Source organism: Poecile atricapillus, chromosome Z (genome assembly GCF_030490865.1).
Source record: "Poecile atricapillus isolate bPoeAtr1 chromosome Z, bPoeAtr1.hap1, whole genome shotgun sequence".
Classification (NCBI taxonomy): domain Eukaryota; kingdom Metazoa; phylum Chordata; class Aves; order Passeriformes; family Paridae; genus Poecile; species Poecile atricapillus.
The window spans coordinates 114,702,172-114,726,276 of NC_081289.1; the positions used below are offsets into that span (position 1 = coordinate 114,702,172).

Sequence of the window (24,105 nt, forward strand, 5' to 3'; positions counted from 1 at the left end):
GGTGCTGTGAACACAAAAGTGAAATGTGCAGTCTCACTGAGAAACTGTTTTCCCATAAAGGAGTTCAGTATTTCCTAAGTGTTAACAGAACAATTTTAATGCATTGTTTTTCAATGTATTAATATAATGGAAAACCAAGATATAGCCAAGGAATGCTGTAGAAAACACTGTGGTCAAAGACCTACAAATGAGACATTCAAATATTTTTAAACAAAAATCATGTCATTGATAAATTTAATAGGTAGTATTTTTGGCTTAATGATATTATTATTTTGTAGTGAAGTTCAAAGATTTTAGATACCTGCAAACTGCAACTTCCTGAGCATACTGGCTAGAAACACCTGTTGGAGTGAACGCACACAACTGATGATAATGTTTTTCATTGTCTTGTCCTGCTCTCAGGTGTGGCCCTGGGCAGTGTGAGGGGGAGAACAAGAATAGAACTCTCCCAGAGCCAGTGTCAGGAGGGCTTTGTGTTGAAGGGCAGTGATGCATCTCTACTGTTTGTGGCTTGTGTGTTTGTTTGGTTTGATTTAGGTTCCTGGTGCTGTTTCTTCCAGCCAACTGCATAAGACTCTCTGGGATTGGTAGGGCAGGGCTTTGTGTGGGTGCTGCTATTAGCAGTAATTCCTCAAATGCTTTAAAAGGAGCTGTCCACAGGATTGGATGTTTATAAAAAGTCTCAAGTCAGAACTTCCCTTGCTGTGCAGAGGTGGGTGTCAGGTTTTTTTTACAGCTGTGATGCTGTATTTCAGTGGACCTCAACCTGGAATAAACTGCTTTCTGATGGCTGGATGCTCAGTCTGCCACATCATCTTTATGAAACAGTCATCCTTCAAATCCATCTGGTTTAAAATCAGGGTCTCAAAAATAGAAAGATGTAGAAGAGGTTGATATGGGTATAAGGTTTATCTTTCATTGGTATGAGGGGCTTGGTTAACTGCTACATTTACTGGCCTCATTGCCAGTCTGTATAAAGTGTAGGTCACAATGCACTTCAAAGCATCTAGATTTTGTAAAAAAGTTTTCTTTGCAGTAAACCCTTCATTCAGTGGAGTAGGTTTTTATTTATATGTCTGAGTATTTAAGTGCAGTGAACATCAAAGCAAATTTCATGTCAAGTGTAATATGGCATGAAAATATAAACGTGGGTCAGGATCCATATTGTCAGACATTTTATGCATAAAAAATAAGACTGTACGTATGTACAAAATATAAATGTGAATATTGTTGTACGTGTGATGTTTTCCTAAAGTGCTATTACACTACGCTCAGTAATGTCTGTTACTATCTTAACCAAACAGCAAGGTTAGGTTCAGAATTTCAAACCACATTTCAGAAAAATAAAAAGTTTTTTTATTAAGCAGTATTAAGATAGTGGAAGTCCCTCAAGGAAGGACTTCAAGGGTTCCAGCCCTGCCTTTTCCACTACCTTAGTGAAGAACTGAGTTTTTCCTGAAACTGTTTCTAGGGTCTGTTTGATGAGCATCAGCTGCCCTGTAGATAAAAGTGACAGCTCATGTGTGTAAGAACAGTCACAGGGACATATGAAGACCATCATAAGTCAGTCCCTATAGGTTCCCCATGGGAGAGGAGAGGCCAAGAGCATATGTGTCTTATTTCCCATTTCTGGAAAGACGGTAGAGTTAAAGGGTATAAATATTGAGCAGCAGTATCCTTGTGTTCCACAGGTAGGATAATGTTTTAAGTAAAATACTGATCTGTATCAATTAGCAATATGCAGACTTCCACAAAAGTCAGGATACTCTTCTGGGCCTAAGCTACGGCTTAGGGAGAGTGGGAGAGTGGGAAGGCAGCCACCATCTCAGTGGGATCTAATTCATGTTTTCTGTTGAAAATAAGTGTGTATTTGTTTTCAGCTTGTTAAGTACCTGTTTATTCATTTCACCTTCTTTCCAAAGAGAGTTGTCATAAATGAAAGTGAAATGTGTATGTATATGAAATCAGTAAACCATTAGAAGAGTGGTGATTTTAAATGGTTTTTAAGCAATTTCATTGTCTTTCTTATTTTTTGCTTAAATATTCCACTGTCTTAATTTTTCATGCATTGAGCTGAGTATGTGAACTGACAACAAGGTAAAGTTACTGTGATTGTGATTTGTAGTTGCTGTCTTAAAGGGGGAAAGTATGAGCAATACTTATAGACTTGATGATACTGGCTGGTCAGCTGACTGACTTTTCCTTTCCCTGAACCCCAAGTTACATTTCTTTATCTTGGCACCCAGAGCTGTGGCTCAAAGACATTAACTGTTTCATGTGTGTTTACTATAGGGATGACAGTAAGTTCCAATAAAGATGGTTTGGGAATGATAGTTCGCAGTGTCATCCATGGAGGCTCAATAAGTCGTGATGGACGGATTGGTGTGGGGGACTGCATCCTGTCCATTAATGAAGAGTCAACCACTAACTTAACCAATGCACAAGCCCGGGCTATGCTGAGACGACATTCTCTCATTGGACCAGACATAAAGTAGGTAAAACTAGATGATGAGTTATAGTAGGAAAAAGCTGATTTTCAAAATTTGTTTATTTATGCAAGTATTTTAAATGAAAATTTTATTACACATCAATTTACCTTTAAATTGTAGCATCAGTTGGCTAATCACCTTCAGATTACATTTCTGTGGATTTCAATGATGAGATCACTTGTGTGAGAGGCTTCAGATGCTCTTAGAAATCACTGTTATGAGTATTATCATTATTACTGCCTTGGCTAGTTTTTTTTGAAAGAATAGGATTGGACAGAATTTTGTATTCATATTATGTATGAGTCTTCTAAAGAAAGTTAAAATTTTCTCAAGATGTTTGTGTTTCTTGAAGGTGGACTGTCCTGGCCATTGCACAAGTAATTTCATTTAGTTTTTTTAATGGGTTTTAGTTTTGGGTGCCAGACAGAAAGTATGAAATATCATGTTAATGCAGAAGATTAATGCTTAAAACATTTCAGTATGTCTGTGACAAACAGTAGAAACACTGTTTTTTGTAGTCACTTCCAATTTTTATTAGTACATATGAACGAGCTGTTGTTCTTGTGCATAACTGTCTGCCCTTGGTAGTAGTAGTTTTAAATTTCCAGTAAGTAATACAACTTTTAAGAAATCCACTTGAGGAGAAAGTTTCTTCTTTTCAAGTTCACACAATTTACAAAATTTTAACTGCCTTGAAGTACAATTCTTTCTAGTTGCTGTGGTTGTGGAATTAACTTTGCCTACAAGCACTGTCTGGAAATGAAGCTGGTCCTAAAGATGTGGGTGGAACTGTAGACACACCAGTGCTGAGTTTAGAGCTTCAAAATCTAGTGACTGTTTTCTCTGTTCAGCCTGTGGTGATATTGATTGGGTCAAATATGGAAATGGATTAATGGAGTTGTTGGTTATAGAAGCCTTTATTTACTCAAGAGGGTGGCCTTGAAAGAATCAGTCCAGTCCCATCGTGAGTACAAGTAACTGGTTAGAAGTGAGTTCAAAATGAACAGCAGCGCATTCCATACTCAACAAGAAGTATTCTAGCTTGGAAGAGACCTAGTGTTTTGGGAACAGGTGGGCAAAATACCTTCTCTGTGGGTACTAGGTTTACTTGCCTGCCCCATAGATGTTATGCATTTAAGATTATGATTTAATGTAAGCCTGTTTTAATAAAGGGATATGCTCATATAATGAATTACATTATTATTAATGGTGTCAGGAATATAAGCGAGTCAGTGTTGATAAAGTATGACATTGGTTATTATTGTAGGCTTCCAGATTACAACTCACAACTGTCATGACTGAAATCAGTTGTATGTGCACATGCATGTGTGTGTATATCTGCTTAGAAACACAAATGCTGCAGCACCATTCTTCTATGAGGAGTCTTTTCTTAGTGCTGCAGTTCATGATCAAATACAAGTGTGTTCATTATTTGTGCTTATCCTTTTATAGCTTCTGTGTTTTATGCTGTGTGGCTACAAGTTTTGTTTTGTAGTCTTACTCTTTTGCGGATATGTTGGAAATATTAAAATCCTGCCTTAGGTGTGGATATTCAGATTTTGCAGGGAAAAATGCATCCCAGTTCTGAAAGATACTGCAGAAAAGAGGCGGTTTGTACATATGTACAAAACAAAAGACAAAAAAATATTTTTGTCTTTTGTTTTGTATTTATATTCTTTGCTGCATTCCTATGACAAGTTTTAAAGTAAATCCAGCTTCTCAGCTGTAGAAACAGGAAGAGTAAATCCTTCGGTAGCTTCTAAAGGAGTCTTGCAAGAAAAACTACAGTATTTTTGGGACTACATAGTTTTACTATAAATCTATTCAGCATAATCAAACTTCTCTTTAATTTTTAACTTGAATGAAAAGTACAGGATCCCTGGAAAGTATTATGATACAAACATATGGGTAACATCCCAAATCAGAAATCTGGAGATGAGTGGCTTCATGTTAAGATAATTCTTCATGTTTGCTGAGAAGGATACACACCCCTCCTTTGTTCACCTCCCCTATTTGTCAATTCAGAGCTAATGTGGTGCATCACCTTGCAGCATTTTTTATTTAAGGGCCATCATTTCAAAGATTTAAGTTGGATCTCTTAGGTGTCTTCCTTGGAAAACAAGCGTCCGCTAGCACTCGGACATGAACATCTAGATATCATTCCTCTTAGTCCTTACTGCAAAATTTAACCCTTAACTTTTAGACTGAGCTTTTTGGGGGTAGCAGGGTGCCCCCAAAAAGTGATTAGGCAGAAGTATTTTGCTTCCAAAACTGTATTTCAAACAGTAGCAAATAGTATTTGCAGAGAAAACACAAAGCCATTCTTACTGGTCATGTAAAGGCATTCTTTAATTCTGTTAAAGAATATTTGATTTTGAATAGTTCAAGAACCAGCAGTCTGAGTTGTATATTTAATTTTTTTTCCCCTCGGTGTGTAGAAAACCAGATGTGTGGCTTCACTGAATGCATTCTGTTTCACTTCTCACTCTATCTTGCCAGGAGCTCTTATATTTCCATAATAATGCCAGTGTTTTGTGCTCAGCAGCAGCTGCTTGTAACATCTGTCAGATAATTATAAAGCTGAATTAGAATTCACCTGACTGAAAGGGGAGATGAATTCCTGATCAAGAAATAAAAGAGATTGCAATTCCATTGTCCATGCCTCTTAATAATCACTGCTATAGACAATAATAAAGAGCAGATGTTTTCTGGGTTAGATGTAGATGGAGGTAGAACAGGATTAAAAAAAAGGAAAGGAAAAAAAAAAAAAACAGCTCAATTTCTATATACATAAGTATGCCTCTTGCATTCAGCATGAGACATTGATATTAATTAACACTGTTGTAAAAAGATGCTGCATCGTATGCTTCACATTCTAGATCTTCTCCAGCACCTGCTGATGATCAGGCCCTCTGTTATGTGTGAGTATTGGCAATTCAGAAACTCATTATGGCTCTGTGTTGCAACTTGTCTGTAAAATCATTCCATGTTTTTATGACATCAATAGTAATGTCAGGGATATATCCAGATATAGGTACATACTCTCTTTCTTCTCATGTATGTTTGTGTGTGCATGCACATGTGGCTGCACAAGTGGATGTGTCTATATATTTTTTTAATTAAAAAAAATACAACCGTGTGTGTATAATTGTAATATATATTTATATATGGCTTTAAACTTGAAGATTGGAGCACACTTTCTAAGTCTGGAATGAAAATACATGTATTCTAAAAAAAAATATTGCTAATATTTTTAGATTTCATCTGACAGCCACCCGAGATGTGCTCAGAGCACGTGTGCATGTTGTGTGTATGTGTGTGAGGTTCACTTCTAGAATTGTCATGAGTACAATGTACTGATATCTGGATTAATCTCAGTGTCGTATTTTCTGTGGCACTTACATTTTACTTCCTTCATGTATGCAAAGGTTCAAACTGAACCTTAGATGTTAATTACAGTAATTTGTCCTAAGCATTTTCCATACTTTGTAATTTATTTGTTGGTGTTTCAAGATTTTGTGTGGCTATTCAGTCAAGCATGTGATCAATGTTCCTCTGTACTGCATGCAGTGTTGTGTCAACAAGATACTTTTATATGTACAACCACTGGTGTTTCCATTGTCACTGCTTTAGTTGCTAGTGCATATCTCTGGGGGTAGAAGTGGTGATAGCCCTCAAAAAAGAAAACCAGAACACTTTTCTTTCAAGCTACAAAAGAGAGGAAGATGATTAAACCATGCGTATACTTTGCTTTGAAACTGTTAAACTTTAATTTCTTTTGCAGCAAAGAAGTATGACGCAGGAGTGGAGCAGTTATTTATTTATTTTGTTTTCTCTGTCTTCATGTCTGTTTTCTGGCCCTTGTTTCTTTTACTGTCTTCCCTGTAGTTGTATTAAGACCATTACCAGTCTGTTTTGCAGATGAACTATTCAGATGCCTTGTTGGGGTTTTATTTCCACTTTACAGCACAAAGATCAACAGAGTTGGTCAGAGGAGGCAAAGCCACTTCTTGTTCTGTGCCCCTCATCATCCCAGCCGCAGGCTGAACTGTTCAGGATGATACTGAATGTCTTCAGATCTCAGTTTAACTTCCAAGTGAGCTCCAGCAGCAATCCAGCAAGTGATGGATTTGATAACTGTGAGGTGTCTGTCCATGAGCACTAAGCAGGGAAAATACTCTTTCCTTTCAATAATATGCAGAACAGAGAGAGTAGGGGGACAGTCGTGTCAGTAATACAGGTAATAGCAGCACTTAGCAAAACTTCTGTAGTTAACTGGACTTTGGAAATCATGAGCAAGATACAAAGGTGAACTCCATGCAGAATATAACATTTCAAGTATTCGATCCATGTAATTTGATTTTCTTTTGTAGGTTACTTTTTTTACAAAATGCAAGTGTTCTGGTCTATATATGTGAAACAGAAATGTTACAGTAACCTAGATGAGAATGAACATACAGATAAGAATGAACAGTTAAAAACACACTTTGAGTGCTTTAAATTAGGCTGTTAGAACTATGATTAAGGGCTAGAGTAGAAATAATGTATTTTTCCAAAAAGCTAAAATGTAACAGCTCTCAGTAACATTATCTAATTTTTTTTTCGGTCTGTGGAAATCAATTAGGTTATTCAGTTGCTCAATTTTAAATGCATTTTTTTAAATGGTAAAGCAGACCTCTTTTCTTCATAATTCTGGTGCTGTACACAGAAAGGAATGCTAGAGCAGCTTTTTGGAGACATTTCTAAGTAGCATTTAAAACTCTTGGAAAGCATCCTTTGAGTCATGCCTTTTTAATGATTCAGCACAATGTCAGTTATTTAATCATAGAACAACGCAACAGTGTATCCCAGAAGTTGGAGTGCATATGGAGTGCATACCTTGCCTCCCCCTTGAGATCAGCTGATCTCAAGTGCTCATGAATAAGGTAAGGACTACCACTATCCTTGGATCTTGCTGCTCTGCATAATTATTTGCCTTGTACTCGTTGCAGAAAAGAACTAGACAAGAGTTGATAGATACTAGAACCCTGTACTATCAGAGGTCACACTCTGCTGTGTACATTCAGGCTGAGTCTGAGATAACCTGTTTCCTTTGTAGGAGTGTGCTATTCTCCTTTCCACATTTTGAACCGTAGCTTCAGTTTAGCATAAAGGAGATCATCCAGGCCTTCAAGCCAGAAGTTCTGGTTTCTTTACTGTATATTTCTGTCAATGGAAAACTATGTTATTTCCTACTTGTTTTTATAAGTGATGGATATAACATTTTTTTACATTGAAATGTAACTAGCAGGTCTTGCAGGTTTTGTAGAGGCATGGTATTCTTATGGGCCTGTTGGGTGAAGCTGCTGCATCAGCATTTGACCCCTGAGAATTTTGTGAACATAATACTTAACCCAATACACTTGGAGTTGGAGATGGCTGAGAAACAGTAGTCATTATTCTCCAAAATTCTTTTCACTCTTGGTTTTTGCTGGTTTACTGCTGGATCTTCACAGAATAGCTGTTGCATGTCTTTAACATTTCCCAGTGCTAGGATGCTGTCAGGGAAGGCAGATAAGAGTTAGTGACATTATGCTGAGAGTTTGCTTCCAAGTGTATGTTAACTTCTTATCACTCCAAAAGGAAAATATGTTGTGTCAAGTGGAGTAACATTTATGTGTTTGAAAAAAGGCCAATGCAGAACAGGGAGATTTAAGGCAGAGGTAAAGTTGGTGATAATAAAGATTTTATAATGGATATGAATTTTGGTAATACAGTTTTAGACATTTCCATTAAAAGAGCTAGGAAGATTCTTCTGTTCTGCGTCCTAGACATGGTTCATACTGACCCTTTTTGCACTTTTCTAGACATGGTAGGCATGCAAGAAGGTAGGAAACATGCATAGACACATACACAGATGGACAAATTAAGGTGGTCATTACATTAACTTTTAGTGGAATGTTTTAGACTGATACTATTAGTTGTATAAAAGTTTATTTGCATTTCGTCTGATGCTTGATGTACTCAGCTGAAAAACTACTGAAAGGGGGATCAGTGGCAATCAGAACATGACTAAGAGGACATCAGTCAGGAATGATGGACATGAGACAGGTCCATGTGAAAGCCTCAGACTTCCCAGCAGCTTACATATCCTTGTGAAGTGGCTTTTCTTTAGCCCTGTCTCTTCCATGGGGAAATATGTTATTTTTTTCTTCTAACAATGTGATACATGGCAAGAGAGACTTTTTCTGCCTTTTTTCCATCAGCCTTACTACTTGGTATACTTGAGTCTGATAGCTAAGCTGTAGATTTTTAAGACAAAGCATCATTAAAGGAGCGCTATATATGAAACCCCTGTTTATATCATGGTATATACTGTGATATCCTTTTGTCTCCCAGATGGAAGCTTTTCAAGAAATAATCTTCAGGCCTTAATCTTTTTCCCCTCTTCGTTTAACTCTCCCCAGTCTATTGGACCATTTCTGTTTCTGGCATTCAAACATCAAATGGAGTCTCCACATCATTTGGCTGACAAAACACAACTGTCTGACTGTCCCAAATTGGTTGGAAGTGCATGAAGGCCTGGAGGAAAGAGTTGAGCAGGGGATTGGTCCCTGTGGCATAGATGTGTGCTGTAATACATTTTTATGTCCAAACCCATAAGGTATTCTTCACTAAAAGTGTAGAAATCTAAAATAAATACAAAACCACCCAAAAAACCACAAAACTTCCTACAGACCAACTTTCAGAAACCTTTTCAGCAGTCATTGAGGGTAATGGTGCTTCAAATCTCACAGATACTTCAATGTTTATCTTTGCATGAGGAATCTGTGTTTTGAATGAAGCTGGGTTGTCTCTTGTCGCTGTTCAAGCACCATTTATTTTAGTTACAAAAAATTATGTGCTGTTCAGCTACCTGATTTGACTATAAATGTGTACTTGTTGAAAAAGTTGCAAAGAATTCGTGTAAGTGCTTATTCCCAACATACCACTGTGGCCTTGCAGTCAACAAAGGAGTCTTGAGTGGCTTCCTCATATCCATACCTCAGACCCACTAAAAGAAAGACTGGCATTCTTTATGCTAGTTTAATCATGTCCCATTTTATTGCAGTATTACATATGTGCCAGCAGAAAATTTAGACGAGTACAGGGCCAGTTTGGGACAACAGACAGAGGGAGCTGTGCCACTTGAACTTTTTCCTTCACATATTGTCAGGTGAGTCAAAAGGCTTACAGTTTTCTCCCAAATAGGTCTCAAATGTAACTCTTTCCATACACCTTGCACATTTTGGGAATATAAGTTTTATTTTAGAAGAGATGAAACATGGATGATTTTCTTCAGACCAGCAGCCACTACAATAAAAAGCTGTTAAAAATACAGTTTTTGCTTTGACTAGCAATTTTTTAAGCATTTTTACAAGGCTGTTTGATCTGTCCAAAAAGGAGATTGAATTCTTGCACATCCTAAATTTCTCTTAAATACCATGCAATTGGATTTATGGATTGCCACAAATACTGAGTGCTTCCAACATAAGACTTTTGGTATTGATGGTCTTTCCAGAACATATCTGGAAAGAATAAATTATGCCATTCTTTTCCTTGAGTTTCAAAAATCCATGTCAGTTACCGTCCAGAATTTCAAAGTGATTAATAATTGGTTTTTTGCAACTCATTTCCAAAAGCAGTAAGTTTACTTGAGTGCTGCTGTTGTAATTTATTCTATTTTGAAACAGTAAGTTACCTTTGGTTTTGATTTGGTTCTAGTTCCAAATTGCAGTCTTTTATTCTGTCTTGTGGATACTTCATTACAGATAAAAAGTGGACAGGGAATCCCTGAAGACAATATGTATTATGAAGGACATCAGAAAACAAAGTTCCTTACGTGAATCTGGTGTACAAATTCTGAAACTGGCAGGGTTACTCAATATATAAATTTTTTCAGAAAAATCTAGTGATTATGTAGATTCTTTGGAAATAAATTGTATGTTCCTGTTTATCATCAGGGAACTTCCAGAGCTTCCAGAACGTGAAGAGGGGGAGGGAGAAGAAAGCGAACTTCAAAATGCAGCTTTCAGTAACTGGAACCAGCCCAGGAAGTAAGTGCAGATCTAATTGCACATTATAAATTACCATCTGAAATTCAAAAATTTTGAAACATAGTTTAAGAAGAGAAAAAAACAATGGAATTGCTGCACTTGCATATGTTGTGCATTGCAGGAGGCATTAATGGTTGACTTTCACTGCCGTTGCGCTAAATCCCCGCAGTCTAGGAGTGTCTTTATTGTTATAGTAATTTATTTTTACTTATTCCAAGCTGATTCTTATGGAGCGAGTCAAAAAAGATGAGAAGTATTCAAAGTTCTATTAGAACCTGAAACAAAGTGACCGATACTAGACTCTATTACAGAATTTCTGATCAATCCAGTAGATGATTTCTACTGAAAGATGAAACATTGCAAGGAGGAGTTATTTCAGAACTTTTTTTGAATAATTGTGCCAATTCAGATGTCTTCAGTGTGCAGCTTTGTTTCAATCACAACAGATTTTAATTTAGTTTTTGTCACAAAAGGGTCGAACTCTGGAGAGAGCCTAGCAAGTCACTGGGGATCAGCATTGTTGGAGGACGAGGGATGGGAAGTCGCCTGAGTAATGGAGAAGTGATGAGAGGGATCTTTATCAAGCACATCCTGGAAGACAGCCCAGCTGGCAAAAATGGAACACTGAAAACTGGAGATCGGATTGTAGAGGTACTACTTGAATGCCTTTTGTTGCAATTCCCCCAGCATCTCAGGAGTCACTGAGATGGATGTGTGGTGGGCTGACAGCTGTGCAATTGCTACAGCTGATACCAGTTGAGCCACACAGAGTATAGTACCATCTGCTGATATTTGTGTGTGGACAGCTGCCTGTTAAGTTATCCAACCTGAAACAGATGACTTGACTGGGTGAGCAGGGGTCTACAAAGCCAACTGTTTGATCTGCCTATTTGAAAACCAGAATGTGTAGGAAAAAGCTTAAGTTTGATTAAACAAGATTTTTCACCTTTGCATACTGGGTAGCAATAGAAACAGCCAGTGCAAACCATGCAAATTAATGCCAAGATTATTTCCATCTTAAATCTTAATTGATTCACATAATTCTTATGCATCTTGTGCAGGAGTTAAGGGAGGCACATTTTTTTTCGCATGAAGAATTATGTGTTTGATACTTGATACATCAAGAACATTTTGCCCATGCCTGATTGTAGTGTAGCCAGTGGTATTGCAGGGTGGGATGTATCATCATTTCTCTTCTGCTTAGCTAGTCCTGTCCTGTACTCATGCAGCCAGTTCTGCTTTCTCACTTAAAGATATTGAAGAATAAAGATACTGAAGTGAATAGATTTTTCCTGCTATCAGTGTCACACATTGCCCTGTCTCCACTGTCAGGCTAATAGGAACTGCCTTGATTTAACCCTGCTGGATGTCCTTAGCTGACTATCCATCAGTAAGAAGCAGAGTGATGGAGTTGGTGATTCTGGCTCAGACTGGGCTTGACTTATGTGGTGGTACTGAAACTGCAGTTTGATGTTTGCTACAAGATCAATATTGAGGATCTTGAAATAATATCTTATATATATAATATATATAGGTGTATATATATATATATATGTATAGGTAGCACTTTCTATAACAGGATGGAACAGGTTGCAGTGTATAAGTTGGGAGCTTGAATTTTGCTTGAAGGCCACAAAGTTAAAAACACTCATTTCACCGTAATGACTGGAGTTTTATGAGTGCAATTGTCTCTAACAGTGATGCTTGCAGCAGCTGGAATAGGTGAGTGAAATCAAAATGTTGTGTCAATATGACTGCTACTGAGTGGAGGGTTTCAGTTCCTCAAGTTGCGGCATATGTAAACTTCCATCTCTGTAGTGCATACAGTTTTTCAGACATGGAAAGTTGAAGGCTGTTATTGTTCTTGTCCAGTTCCTCATAGATTTAGAATTTCTCTCAGATTGTTTTTGTGTTCTCTTGTTTGCATTGGGTGATTAAGAGTTAGACAATTAAAAAGTTGAAGGGGTAATCCTCATCATATAAGTTTGTGTGCTAGAATTGCCACTAACAAATAACCTTTCTGTGTTAGCTTCTAGCTTTTATTGTGGTCATTGTGACAATACTTTACCAATACTAACCTTACCTTAACATTGTTCTTACCTGGATAACAGGACAAATTGTTTTATACATCCATACATATATAGACATGGTAAAAACCACCTAGCCACAAATTTGTCCTTAGGCATCCTGTGTAAAGGCATTCCTCCAGAAGATAGAAAAGTTTTCAGCTCTGACCTAAAAATTCAACTTCTGAAGAAAGTGTCTAGTAGCTAAAATTGATTTTACCTTGCTTTAAAAAAAAAAAACAAACAGAAAAAAAACCAAACAACCAAAAGAAAAAAATACACTTTACTGGCATAATACCCCATAATGAAAGACTCTTCAGTACCTAACAAGTTTCAGTTTGTAAATCTCATAAAGTCCTGGGTAATAGGTTTTTCTTAAGGTGGGATTTACAGGAAGCAGTATTTGGTAAATACTACTACTCTCTTTGTATTAACATATGTCTTCTGTTACACTGCTTATGGGAAAACTTATGGAGTCTGAAGTAAAATGTTGAAAAAACTGTTTTTAAAACAGAGGAAAAAGGGAATATTTATTTAATGTCCTATCAGTGCTCTTGGAAATATCAAACCTATGTTTGAGGCAGTAGAAAGATCCACTAGAAACAGAGGTTTGGGCTTAGATTTTAGTCAAAGTTTCCTAACCAAAACTCAGAACTGACTCATGACTTTTGTAGCTTCTTGCAATGTTAAGATGAGGCCTTCCAATTACAGGTGGATGGAATTGACCTCAGAGATGCCAGCCACGAACAAGCTGTGGAAGCCATACGGAAGGCAGGCAATCCTGTAGTCTTTATGGTACAGAGCATTATAAGCAGACCAAGGGTAAGCATAAAGAATGTAAAAACAGATGTAATATATAGTAATAGATGAAGCAAATGTTCAAGATGGTGGTATTTGGGAATGGGATATTTAATCCTGAAAGTGCCATCTCAACTATTTCAGGAGCAAAAATTTGATTTAAGTATTATTTCCATTTAGAATGAAATCGATTTGGATTTGGAGATACCCTCCAGCACGCCGTCCTCAAACTATTTTGAAAAGCCTCAAGAAAGATAATTTGTTGGGGGGCAGAGTAGGAGTCTAACTAAAACCATCTGTTAGAGATTGACAGCGTGTCTGAGGAGCGCATGCAGAAATACAGCACCTGTTAAAAAATTCTATGGACATTAATGAAAGGACTTAGAAGTACACGGAAGTTTTCTGACACTAAGCTGCATGGACATTGCAGACAAAAACTACTGAGCTTTAATATAAGTTGCTTGCATTACTAGAAACTAAACTTCCTCATTGTAGAGTCTGTGTAAGCTGCATGTTTATTTACTAGCTGTCTCATAACTCTTGTTCCCCAGCCAGAGTCTCTTTATAGCCCTTCTTCAGCTTCTGCTCCCTGTGGGCAGAAAACTACTAACCCATTTTATCGTCAGTCATCTAAGGTAAAGTTGCATGAATGTTGATTATTGACACTCAAACTACTAAAATAACACTTTTGCATTTGCTGTGATGTGAACAGAATTGCTGCTACTGAATGTTTAGCCCCATTTGAGATGGAAACGATGCTATTACTTTATCATTACTTTTATTTAGAGAATTTTCCTGTGCTATTTTTGATTGTAGTTCTTTATTCTCTATTTCAAATTAAGCTTGTTGGTTATTTCTTGACTGTACTAACAAAGTCTTGTTTCTCTGTAAGCAGAAACATTGCAAATGCTCTTCCTGTACCCATACATTATGTTGTCATCTCCATAAATGGCATTATGTTTATTATTTTCATCTTGAAACTTGCATTTGTACTTAATAATATCTTACAAGGTAATTTCCTGCTTTCATTTCAGTCACACAAGTAGCTAGCTGCCTGCACACACAAGCTATAAGTATTATGGTAGCACTATGATTTAACCAAGCAGTCAGTTTTAAGTGACATTTAGCTAATAAGTCCATTTCTTCCCTTTTATTTTTTCATGCAGATTTAGTAGTTAAAAGAGAGCCTATGTGTACTCCAGAGTAGCTTGAATAACACAAGTGGTCTGTGAAAAGATAGTGATAGTTTAGATAACAAGGGTTACCCATCAAGTCTGTTTCATACTAATACCCCTCTGTGTATTTCTGAGTAAGAACGTCTTTGTGTATTATACTGTCTGTTATATACTGTGATTATAGTCCCATAGTAGTGTTACAGCATTATGCTGTATGAAATGCTAGCGAGTTTCTGATAACTTAGCATCTTGGGCACTTTGATAAAATTCTGAATGGAAGTTAGTTAAAAAAAAGGAAAAAAACAGAAAAAAATCCTGTTACTTTAGGCTTCGATTCAAATTTTAAAAAACAGTTAAGGAAAGAATTCCCTTTATTTTTGCATTTGATCTTCTTGTCCTAGACTGCACAAAAAGTATGCTAAACTGAACTGTTCAGACAAATTCAAATGCTCCATATTTTATCGTGGTAGTCAGTCCATATTAATACAATACTGTTGCATGGATTAATATTGGGGCTAGTATTTTAGGAGCTATACAATCATGGCAAAATAAAAAAGGCAAGATTTTGAATGACTTTAGCTGAACTTTTGTTTCCTATTTTACTAGGATTTTACTGTTGACATATGAAGTGTTTGTCATGCTTATTTCAATTGCCTAAAATTTCTACAAGATTCATTTTAAAATTCTACGCAGATGACATGTAATTGTTAAACTGTAATAGGATGATTACAGTTAGTTACAATTTATTTTTTTACAAACCTTTCTTTGTAATATTCAAAATCAAATGTGAATCACGTCTGCAGAAGATCTTGTATTCTAGAGAAACAGCCTGTTGACTTTGAATGACTTGACAATGAGCAAACCTTGGTCATTAATAGCATTACTTTGTCACTGCTGAAGATACAGTAGAGCCAAGACATTTGTTGTCATTACCAAATGGAATTACTTTTTTGCAAATGGTATTTGAAAATAAATGTTGAGCGATGTGTTTGCTATTTTCAGGAGCATTTAAAAAACAAATACTTTAAGAATTTTTTTTATTAACACCATACCTTTGGATTAAATTACTCTTGATATAAATGATCCTGGGAGGTTTTCACATTCCTGTCCATGCTATTTTCTAGCAGTGTTAAACTTGCAGCCCTAAGACTTACAGGTAATTGCAAGATGTATACACCCAGTGTAGAAATCACTTTTAAGTATGCATAGTGTATATATATATAGTCTTCTAAGTATACACAGTATATTTCCAACATAGTCTTTGAAATCAGAGTTGTAATCTCCTTATTAAGCAGATTCTGATCTCAAAATAGAATATAGTAAAAAAAACTGCATAGTGAATATAAATGGTCAAATTATATCCTTTTGTTCAGTCTAGATGTGTAAACTCTTTTTCTGTTAAATGATAATGAGAAAGTATCTTACTCCGGGGGAAGACCAGAGTATTTAATAAACTATAAATTCAGGCAGTTACTCATGCATATGCACATATACAAAGTATTATGCAAAAGTTAGATATTAGATATTATTATATTAGATATGAAATCTGCTTAGAGATGCCTAATATTACTAAGCCCTCTCTTTTACAAATAAACAGTGAGTATATTGCAGCAGAAGTTAAATCAAATTATGAGGATCTCTGGTTTTCAAAATGAAACTAAACTTACTGTGTTGCTGCAGTTAATTGTGTTCATTCTAATCCAGAAGTACACAATTGCTTCAATTAATTAATGTGTAAGGGTGTCCCATATGCTTAGTTGTTTGGAAAAAATTGTTTGAATATTAAAGCAAATAAATGCTGTGTAATTCTGCACTTGATGTACTTCGTGGTCTAGAACAAGTGTGAGGATTGGTGCTTTTCCTCTCTGCTGAAAGAGCATCAGAAACACAGGGCTAATACAGTTTTATCCAATTTCACATATCTGTTGCAAGTGTAGAATGTGGAATGTAGAATGTTTGGTTAGCCCAAACAACTAAATGTGTATGTTTTGGTTCGTGAGTGAAGAGGGCTCATTTAAAACCTTTTTTTTGCTTAGTTTCTATTATGCTTTCCTTTTAGAACCCTTCCCTGCCTTTCCCGCAGAACAGTGTTTTCAGTAAGCCAGCTGTCTTCAGCAGCACTAACCCATTTGCTGATTCTTCTCAGTTCAACACTACTAAGGTTGGATGGTGACACAATTATCTTTTCACTCGGCAAACATCCTATATGTGCCTCCTTCCCATTGCTGTCTCTCTGTGTTTAAATTCTTCTATACCACTTTGGGTTATGTGCTATGCTGATGAGCTTGAGAACTCTATGTAGTGAATTTAAAAGACATAGACATGCTTATGCATAGAAAAGTTATGGAGAAGTTAAAAAAATGCCAGCTCCATTAATCATAACCACTAAATCTGATCTATTCAGAGCTACCAAAGGAGTAAGTTTTTAGTTACAAGATCAGTCCCTAAGGTATACGTTGAAATACCAACTAAGTGTTACTCTCTCATCAGTGTAAGGTGTTTTGCTGCTATATTCTTCTTTTTGGTTTTTTGGGGTTGACTTTCCAGATTTGATATCTCTCTTTTATTTTTGCATGAAAAAAAAAAAAAGCACCAAACTGACGGGGTTTTTTTGTATGATGCTTCATGAAAATATTTTTCCCTCTGCTTCTTGAAAATTCTTTTAATGCACCATGAATAGGATGCTGACATCTTTGGAAATACAAAAAAAGACTTTTTTTGCGGCTAGTGCTTACTTACTGCATGTTGTTCACAATGGGAACAGCGTTAACCTCTAACAAAAAAACCTTATCCTAATACGCATGCATTTTTGATTTAATAAAGTAATTTCTAGCTGGTTTTACATCTTGAAGTGATTGTGCCCTTTGTCTATTTTCCCATGTTGTTGAAAATACTGAATGTGCAACAAACACAATATGATATGTGGTGTATAATTGCATGTGTGTTTTGAAGTCTCTTTTTGTCTTTGTTGCAGTACTGAGGAAAGGGAGTAGACATGTAGCATAAATGATGAGTTATGTTTCCTATATTTTCAAAAGTATTTCTGAAAAAATTGCATGCATTTTAAAAGAAAACCTGATAGTCCTGTAGTTTATGCATAATTTCTTTTATAGCATTGATATAAGAGTGACCTTTTGTTATCTCTCTCCTTTTCTGAACTCAGGTTCATGTATACTGAGAAACTTTTGATGAATCAGGGTCCTTAGGAAGCCCTTAAATACTTTTTTCCACTTATGAATCAGGTTAATAAAGTTGCTGGAGTTAGTAAAATGAATCCGTAATTGAAAATTAGTTATTGGTTAATAGTACTGTCCATTGTCAAAGGTGCTATAACATGTGGATTGCTGTTTTTTGTTACTGTAGGAGGTATCGAATCCAATTAGGGTTACCTTCCGTTGTTCCCCAACTAACCCTTTTGCTCCCACACCATTCAAGGTTTGTCTTAATTCCTGTCAGTTGGTCCTACTGTATGTGTGCTGTACATTTGTACATGGCCTGTGATAACTTCTGGAGTACTGCTTCTTCTTCTTCTGCCTGTGCCTTCATTTTTTCAAGTTCCAGACTTGCTGCCATTTTCCGTATCTGCTTGGCTGTGATTGGAGTGACCCTCTGACAGTTCAGCAACTGTTGGATGCTTGGCATTTTAAATGAAATACTGTGGTGTGGCACACTGAAAGTATTTCATGAGTTAAAGCCTTTTAGGTTTTTTATGCGTTGCCCGATTCAGGGAGCAAAAGTCTTATGTGTGTGTAAGCTCTGGGGGCTGGCTTCTGCTTCTGGTTGTTCAAATGTGTCGGGCTGAGTTCTGCGGTCAGAACGTGTTCCCCTCCCATCAAACACAGTTTTTACCCTCCTACAAAGGAGCTTTGCTTTCACTTTCATTTCAGCATTTCCTTAAACTTCTGAAATGTTCAGATTATGTTATGTTGTTATGTGTTCACAATGGTACAAAAAGATGCAATTTTTTGTCAGTCATATTATGGTGGCTGCAGTTGTTATTAAGTACTAATCTGTCAGGATGTAGCCCTACATCCACACCTTACAAATCTTCCAGAGGTCTTTTACACCAATATTTTGTTCCTTTTTTTTGTCATGTTTTCGTTAAAATTTGCTGTTCTTGGACACTGTCACTTACAAACAGTACCTCTAAAGTTATATGTTAATTTTGGTTTTAAAACATAAAAACTAAGCTTTGCTGATCTGGTTTGATCTCACACTTGGATTGGATTTCTGTTGCAAGATAATGGTAGCTGGGGAGACTATGGGGTGACCTTTATTTCATATTTTTTCTTCCCTGTCCAGCTGAAGAAGGGTGTGATAGAGCAGCTTTGATAGGCACCTGGCTTCCAGCCAGGGTCAATCCACCATAACACTATATTTCCTCATTTTTCCAGGCTATTATTTAGCTTTAGTAAAAATCTAGGGAGTACCCTGGCAAAAGAGTGTTTCTAGAGCTTCTCTCCCTTTTGTCCCTCCTCAATGTGGAGGTGTATTACCAACTTCTCTGTGTCTTTTGCAGACACATGAATTTTCCATTGTGAAAAATAACTTTTAATATTACTAGGTAGTGTTTCTGCTTTTCTCTGATTCTCATAGGTGACAATGTCTTTGCTAGAATTTTGTTGCTTTAATTTAGGGATGTTAGGCATCATATTAGGAGGATGACATTGTCTTAGGTTTGAAGCATGGTGCAGTGTAACTAATGATACAAAAAATTACATAACACTTACATGCATTTTTTATAAAAATTATTGGCCTGGATGTCACTTCCCACCCCTTTGACATTTATTGACTTCTTAGTTAAATTCCTAGAACAAGTTCCTAAATTAAAGGAAAATCTTTTTCAAGCAGAAGCAGAATGAGAGAACTGAGATAGGGCATTTGCAGTATCTTTACACCTTTGGAGTAACAGAGGGAAGATAAGTAATTTTTGTTTAGACATGGGAATTCTTAATTCTTAATTCTTTCTTTAATTTCAAAATTACTAAACTGGTAACTTCCTAGGTTTCTCAACACCTTCAATTTGAAAGCTGATAAAGTCTTCTGAGGTGTATATTGTTATTCACTGTTGCCTCTGATGAAGACGTATTACGTGAATGATTTTGACACCAAAAGACACCATCTGATGTACTGTGTTCAAACTTTCTGATGGAGGTAGTGAGAGCTGAAATGATGAGAATAAGGTTATGAAACTAGGGCAACACACCTGAAAACTTGAGTGTTGTAAAAATATTTGGTTTTCATTTAAAATTCTTATTGTTTATATCAGTAGCTGATCTGCCAAGTATCTAGGTCTTTTGGGCATGCACTAGCTAAAGAATGATGATACTCAGAGAGAAGTCTCTGGCTTACATGTTCACTCTAAGCAAGGCAAAATTATACAAATTTCACATAGTGAAATTCCTTATCTGAGTCCATACTCCTCAAGGAAACTGTCGTGAATGGAAGCTTGCAAGGCTGTGGATTTGGGCATTTAACCATTATACTGCAGAAGTCATGCATTTATACCTCTTAACTTTTTGTGAATATGGATAGAACACATCAAGACCAAAAGTATTTGACTCTTGTGATTTAACCTGTATCCTCCTTTATTCGATCTTCTCTGTGCAGCTTATAGGAAACTAGTAAATGAGACTGAAACCAGTCATTATGGATTTCTTCAGTTATAATCTGTTTAATTTTGATTTTTAACTATACTTTCAGTTAATATGCCAGTTGTTTTGGTTTTTTTTTCCTGTGGGCATTTTTGAAACTTCCCAGTTTTTTGTTTACTTTCTCTTTCCTTGTATTTGGCTTCCTAAGCATATGATGGAAGGAAATTATATGTGATGACTTTTAAAAATAAAACTGGTTATAAGTCTTTCACAAATCTGGCCTTAAAATAAAAGCACCTGAGTCTTCATAGAAAGCTTTTTCTGAAACATAAAGTGGCACATAAAACTTTACTGAATTGGGCTTTTACTGTGAGTTGTTTGCTTCCAGATACATTTTGGAGTGATGTTTTTTCTTACCTTGCCTGGTGTTTGTTTCTGTCTTTGATCTCTCAGTCTTTCTGTGCACTGTTATTAATTTAGAGTTTCGGCTGCTTGGTATTGAAACTTTGAAGCTATAGTCATTGTCATTTTGACATTTTTGTATACTAGTTTGCCCTGCAGAGAGCCTGCATCTTCTTAGCCACTTGATTTTTCTTATTCTCTACAGGCATTTGGTCAGTCTGATACAGAACCAGAAAAGACTTCGCCTTGTAACTTGCCTCTGCCCCCTCCTTCAGCATTTTCAGGAGTGTGCTGTGATGTTGCACAGTCATCTTCTATCAGAGTCCCGGAAGATATGGAGAAGGAGGATGAGTTTGGTTACAGCTGGAGTAAGTTTTTCCTGTGATAATATTTGAAGTATTCAGTGTTAAAAACTGCACTATATAAGGTACAGGTGTGGGGGCAGCCAGTTTGAACTGCTTCTTTCTCATGTGTGTCATAGTTTGGAAGCTAAGGTTGTGCTTTAGTCAGACTTGGTCAGATGCACATAGTAAAATATAATACTAATTTCATTTTCTTCATTGCACTGCAATATTTTTTTTTTCTCCATGGTCCAAATTTAATGTGGAACTACTTAAAGAATTTCAGTGTACTCCAGGTAGCTGTTGGCAGTGATCGGTGTAATAGTATCTGCTACATGAAGGTGTTACTGGGGAGAAAGTTTCTTCTTTTGTGTATGAATTCTTTTTTAAGAAAAGTTATAAGGTTTTCTGAAGTTACAAGGAAAACAAGAAGCTAGAAATACTATTATAAATCACCTGAATCTTAGTTAAGAGAAGGTGTGGTTTACACTGAAAATTTAATCATCCATTTTGGGCTTCTTCTGTCAGATACTGCCCACTGAGCACTGATCTTGACTTTCTAGGTGACTTGTGAAACTTTCTAATGTAAATCCAACCTATGCTGCTCACACTTTTACATTTAGAAAAGATCATGCAACGCTATGGAAATCTGCCAGGGGAGCTACATATGATTGAGCTGGAAAAAGGAAAGACAGGTCTGGGACTTAGTCTTGCTGGTAACAAAGACCGATCCAGGATGAGTGTCTTTATAGTGGGAATTGATCCAAATGGAGCAGCTGGAAAGGATGGCAGATTACAGATTGCAGATGAGTTGCTAGAGGTGAGTTTTGGCAATTTATACTGAAGCCCAAATGTACTGACTTCAAATGCCAGATTCTTGCTGAAATATATTTGTTTTTCAGTGGACTTTGAAATCCCAGATTTATCCAAATTCATATCACTATGCTATCAGATTTTCCTTCTGATGTATGTCAAATAGGTGTAGCATTTTTTTTCATTGTTATAACAACACCAAGTTGTGGGTTAGATTCCTGTGTGCACTATTCACTTGAGAGTTGGACTCAATGATCCTTGTGGGTCCCTTCCAGCTCAGAAGATTTTGCAATTCTGAATGAAGGCATGTTGAATAGAAATGTGGGATTAGAGCAGTTTCTGGGTCACTGAGATGTATGGAATGGCAGTGAATTGCAGATTGTGAAAAACACTGAAGTCCTCCAGTCCATCCATCTGTGGAGTACTCCAGACTTTCTAATTACTTCTCTTATTACTTATTAAAAATGTTAAAATAGTGGAGTATTTTTATATTGTGTAAGAATGTGGAAATAAAGTTGGGGAAACAGGAGCAGATCTGTTCTTATTATGGACTTCTAATTCATAATGTGTTTGGGTGCTGTTTTCTAGTGGAATGGAGTGACTGAATCACTAAATATGCAACTAACATTTCAAGTACGTGTGAGCATAACTTAGGTTTCTATATTCCCACAGCCTAGTTGATGATACTTGGAGATGTATTCCCTACCATAGCTTTTCCCATTCTTTGTGATAGCAATCGGTAACATTACCCTCACAGAAACACTTTATTTAACTTCAAAGTTATATGTGGAGATGTTTGAGGATGTACTGGGGAAGTGGTGCGGAGCAGGAATGGTGAATCTGACCAAAGCTTAAGAGAGAGATTGAGTAAATTATATAGGCTAGAACTTTCAGACTAAGAAAGAAATTAAGGGATTTGTGGCACCGCTGTGGACCAAGTCTTGGGGGGAAACTGCGTTGCAGACTCCAGTATTGTGAGACAGTTCACTTGAAACATCTGTTTTAAAATCTTGATGTTGAATATTCTGAAAATATGATGAAACACATCTGTCTGAATCTATTGTCTTGTGATTTCTTGCTTACTGGCCACAATGTAAACTTGTCAGACTCATGCTAAGAAATTTCCTCAACATCTTCTGCAAAGAGACATTGGAGTTTGCTCCCTATATTCCCAAGTAGCTGTCCATCAGCTGTTGAGGGCCGTGTCCCGTCCCCCAGCTTGGCAGCCTGACCATGTATTTTTCACAAGGCTGTGGCAAACACCACAGGGAGTGCTGCATTTGGGTTGTCAACTCCAGTGTAAATTACACAGCTCAGTATCACTGTGACTATGCCTGGTGCACACATCCTGCATAGGAAGTTGGTGTTATGCTCAGCCCTCAGTACAGTGTCTTGCATCTGTTGCTTTGTTGTGTCTCTGCTTCTGTTAGTGCTACTTGTGTGCATTTTATTACTTGCCCTTCATGTAGGTCCAAATAGTCCTTTTTCAATCATTTCTCTTTTCTTGAGTTAACTTCAGCACCACGGTTTTCCATTTTCAAGAAAAAGTGTAACTAATAAAATGTGAGCAAATATTTGCCTTAATCTGAAAATTCACACTGAAAGCTCCTCTCCTATCTGAATCGTAGGTGCTTCAAGGTATTATAGTGACTAGTCTGCTCTGACAAATGGAAAAGAGATTGCCAGGTTACATCATCAAATAGTAAGTGTGGAGTCATAGACTGGCTTGAGTTGGAAGGGACCTTAAGATTGTCTACTTGCAAGTCCTCCTCAATGGCCTGGATTGCCAACCACCAGATCAAATTGCTCAGGTCCCATTCAGTCTGGCCTTGAATACTTCCAGGGGTGAAGCATCCACAGCTTCTCTGAGCAGCCTATTTCAGTGACTCACTATCCTCTGGGTAGAGACCTTTTTCCTGACATCTAATCTAAAACTTTCTTCTTTGAATTTAAAACCATTGCCCCTTATCATATCCCTAAAAAGTTATATCATATCACTCCACTAAAAAGTTACTCTTCTTTTTTGTAAGCCCCCTTTAAATTCTGGACAGCTGCAATGAGGCCTCCCCAGAGCTTTCTCCTCTCCAGGTCAAACAACCACAATTCTCTCATCCTGTGTTCACAGGAGAGGTGCTCCAGCCCTCTGATCATATTCATGGCCTTTCTGTGCAGCTGCTCTGACAGATACACATCTTTCTTGTGCTGAGAACTCAATAACTCGATGCAGTACTTGAGGTAGGGTGTCACATGAGCAGAGTAGAGGGGGAGAGTCCCCTCCCTTGATCTTGTGGTCACATCTCTTTGGATGCAGCCCAGGATGTTGTTGGCCTTCTGGACTGTAAGCCTAGAGTG

The 24,105-nt window shown here is 36.9% G+C and overlaps 1 protein-coding gene across 16 annotated transcripts in view; it reads left to right on the top strand.

The window, feature by feature from the left end:
* The window catches only part of MPDZ (multiple PDZ domain crumbs cell polarity complex component), a 103,484-nt gene that overhangs the window by 59,616 nt on the left and 19,763 nt on the right, over window positions 1-24,105 (top strand). For 10 of the 16 annotated variants that reach the window (XM_058826112.1, XM_058826111.1, XM_058826116.1 and 7 more), the window contains 8 exons: window positions 2,293-2,491; window positions 5,369-5,410; window positions 9,580-9,684; window positions 10,472-10,564; window positions 11,038-11,215; window positions 13,342-13,452; window positions 20,805-20,967; window positions 21,564-21,760. In XM_058826112.1, coding sequence (XP_058682095.1) covers window positions 2,293-2,491; window positions 5,369-5,410; window positions 9,580-9,684; window positions 10,472-10,564; window positions 11,038-11,215; window positions 13,342-13,452; window positions 20,805-20,967; window positions 21,564-21,760 — 1,088 coding nt within the window. The remainder of the gene's footprint in view (window positions 1-2,292; window positions 2,492-5,368; window positions 5,411-9,579; window positions 9,685-10,471; window positions 10,565-11,037; window positions 11,216-13,341; window positions 13,453-20,804; window positions 20,968-21,563; window positions 21,761-24,105) is intronic. The other 6 variants (XM_058826119.1, XM_058826125.1, XM_058826126.1 and 3 more) reach the window with 3 other exon arrangements.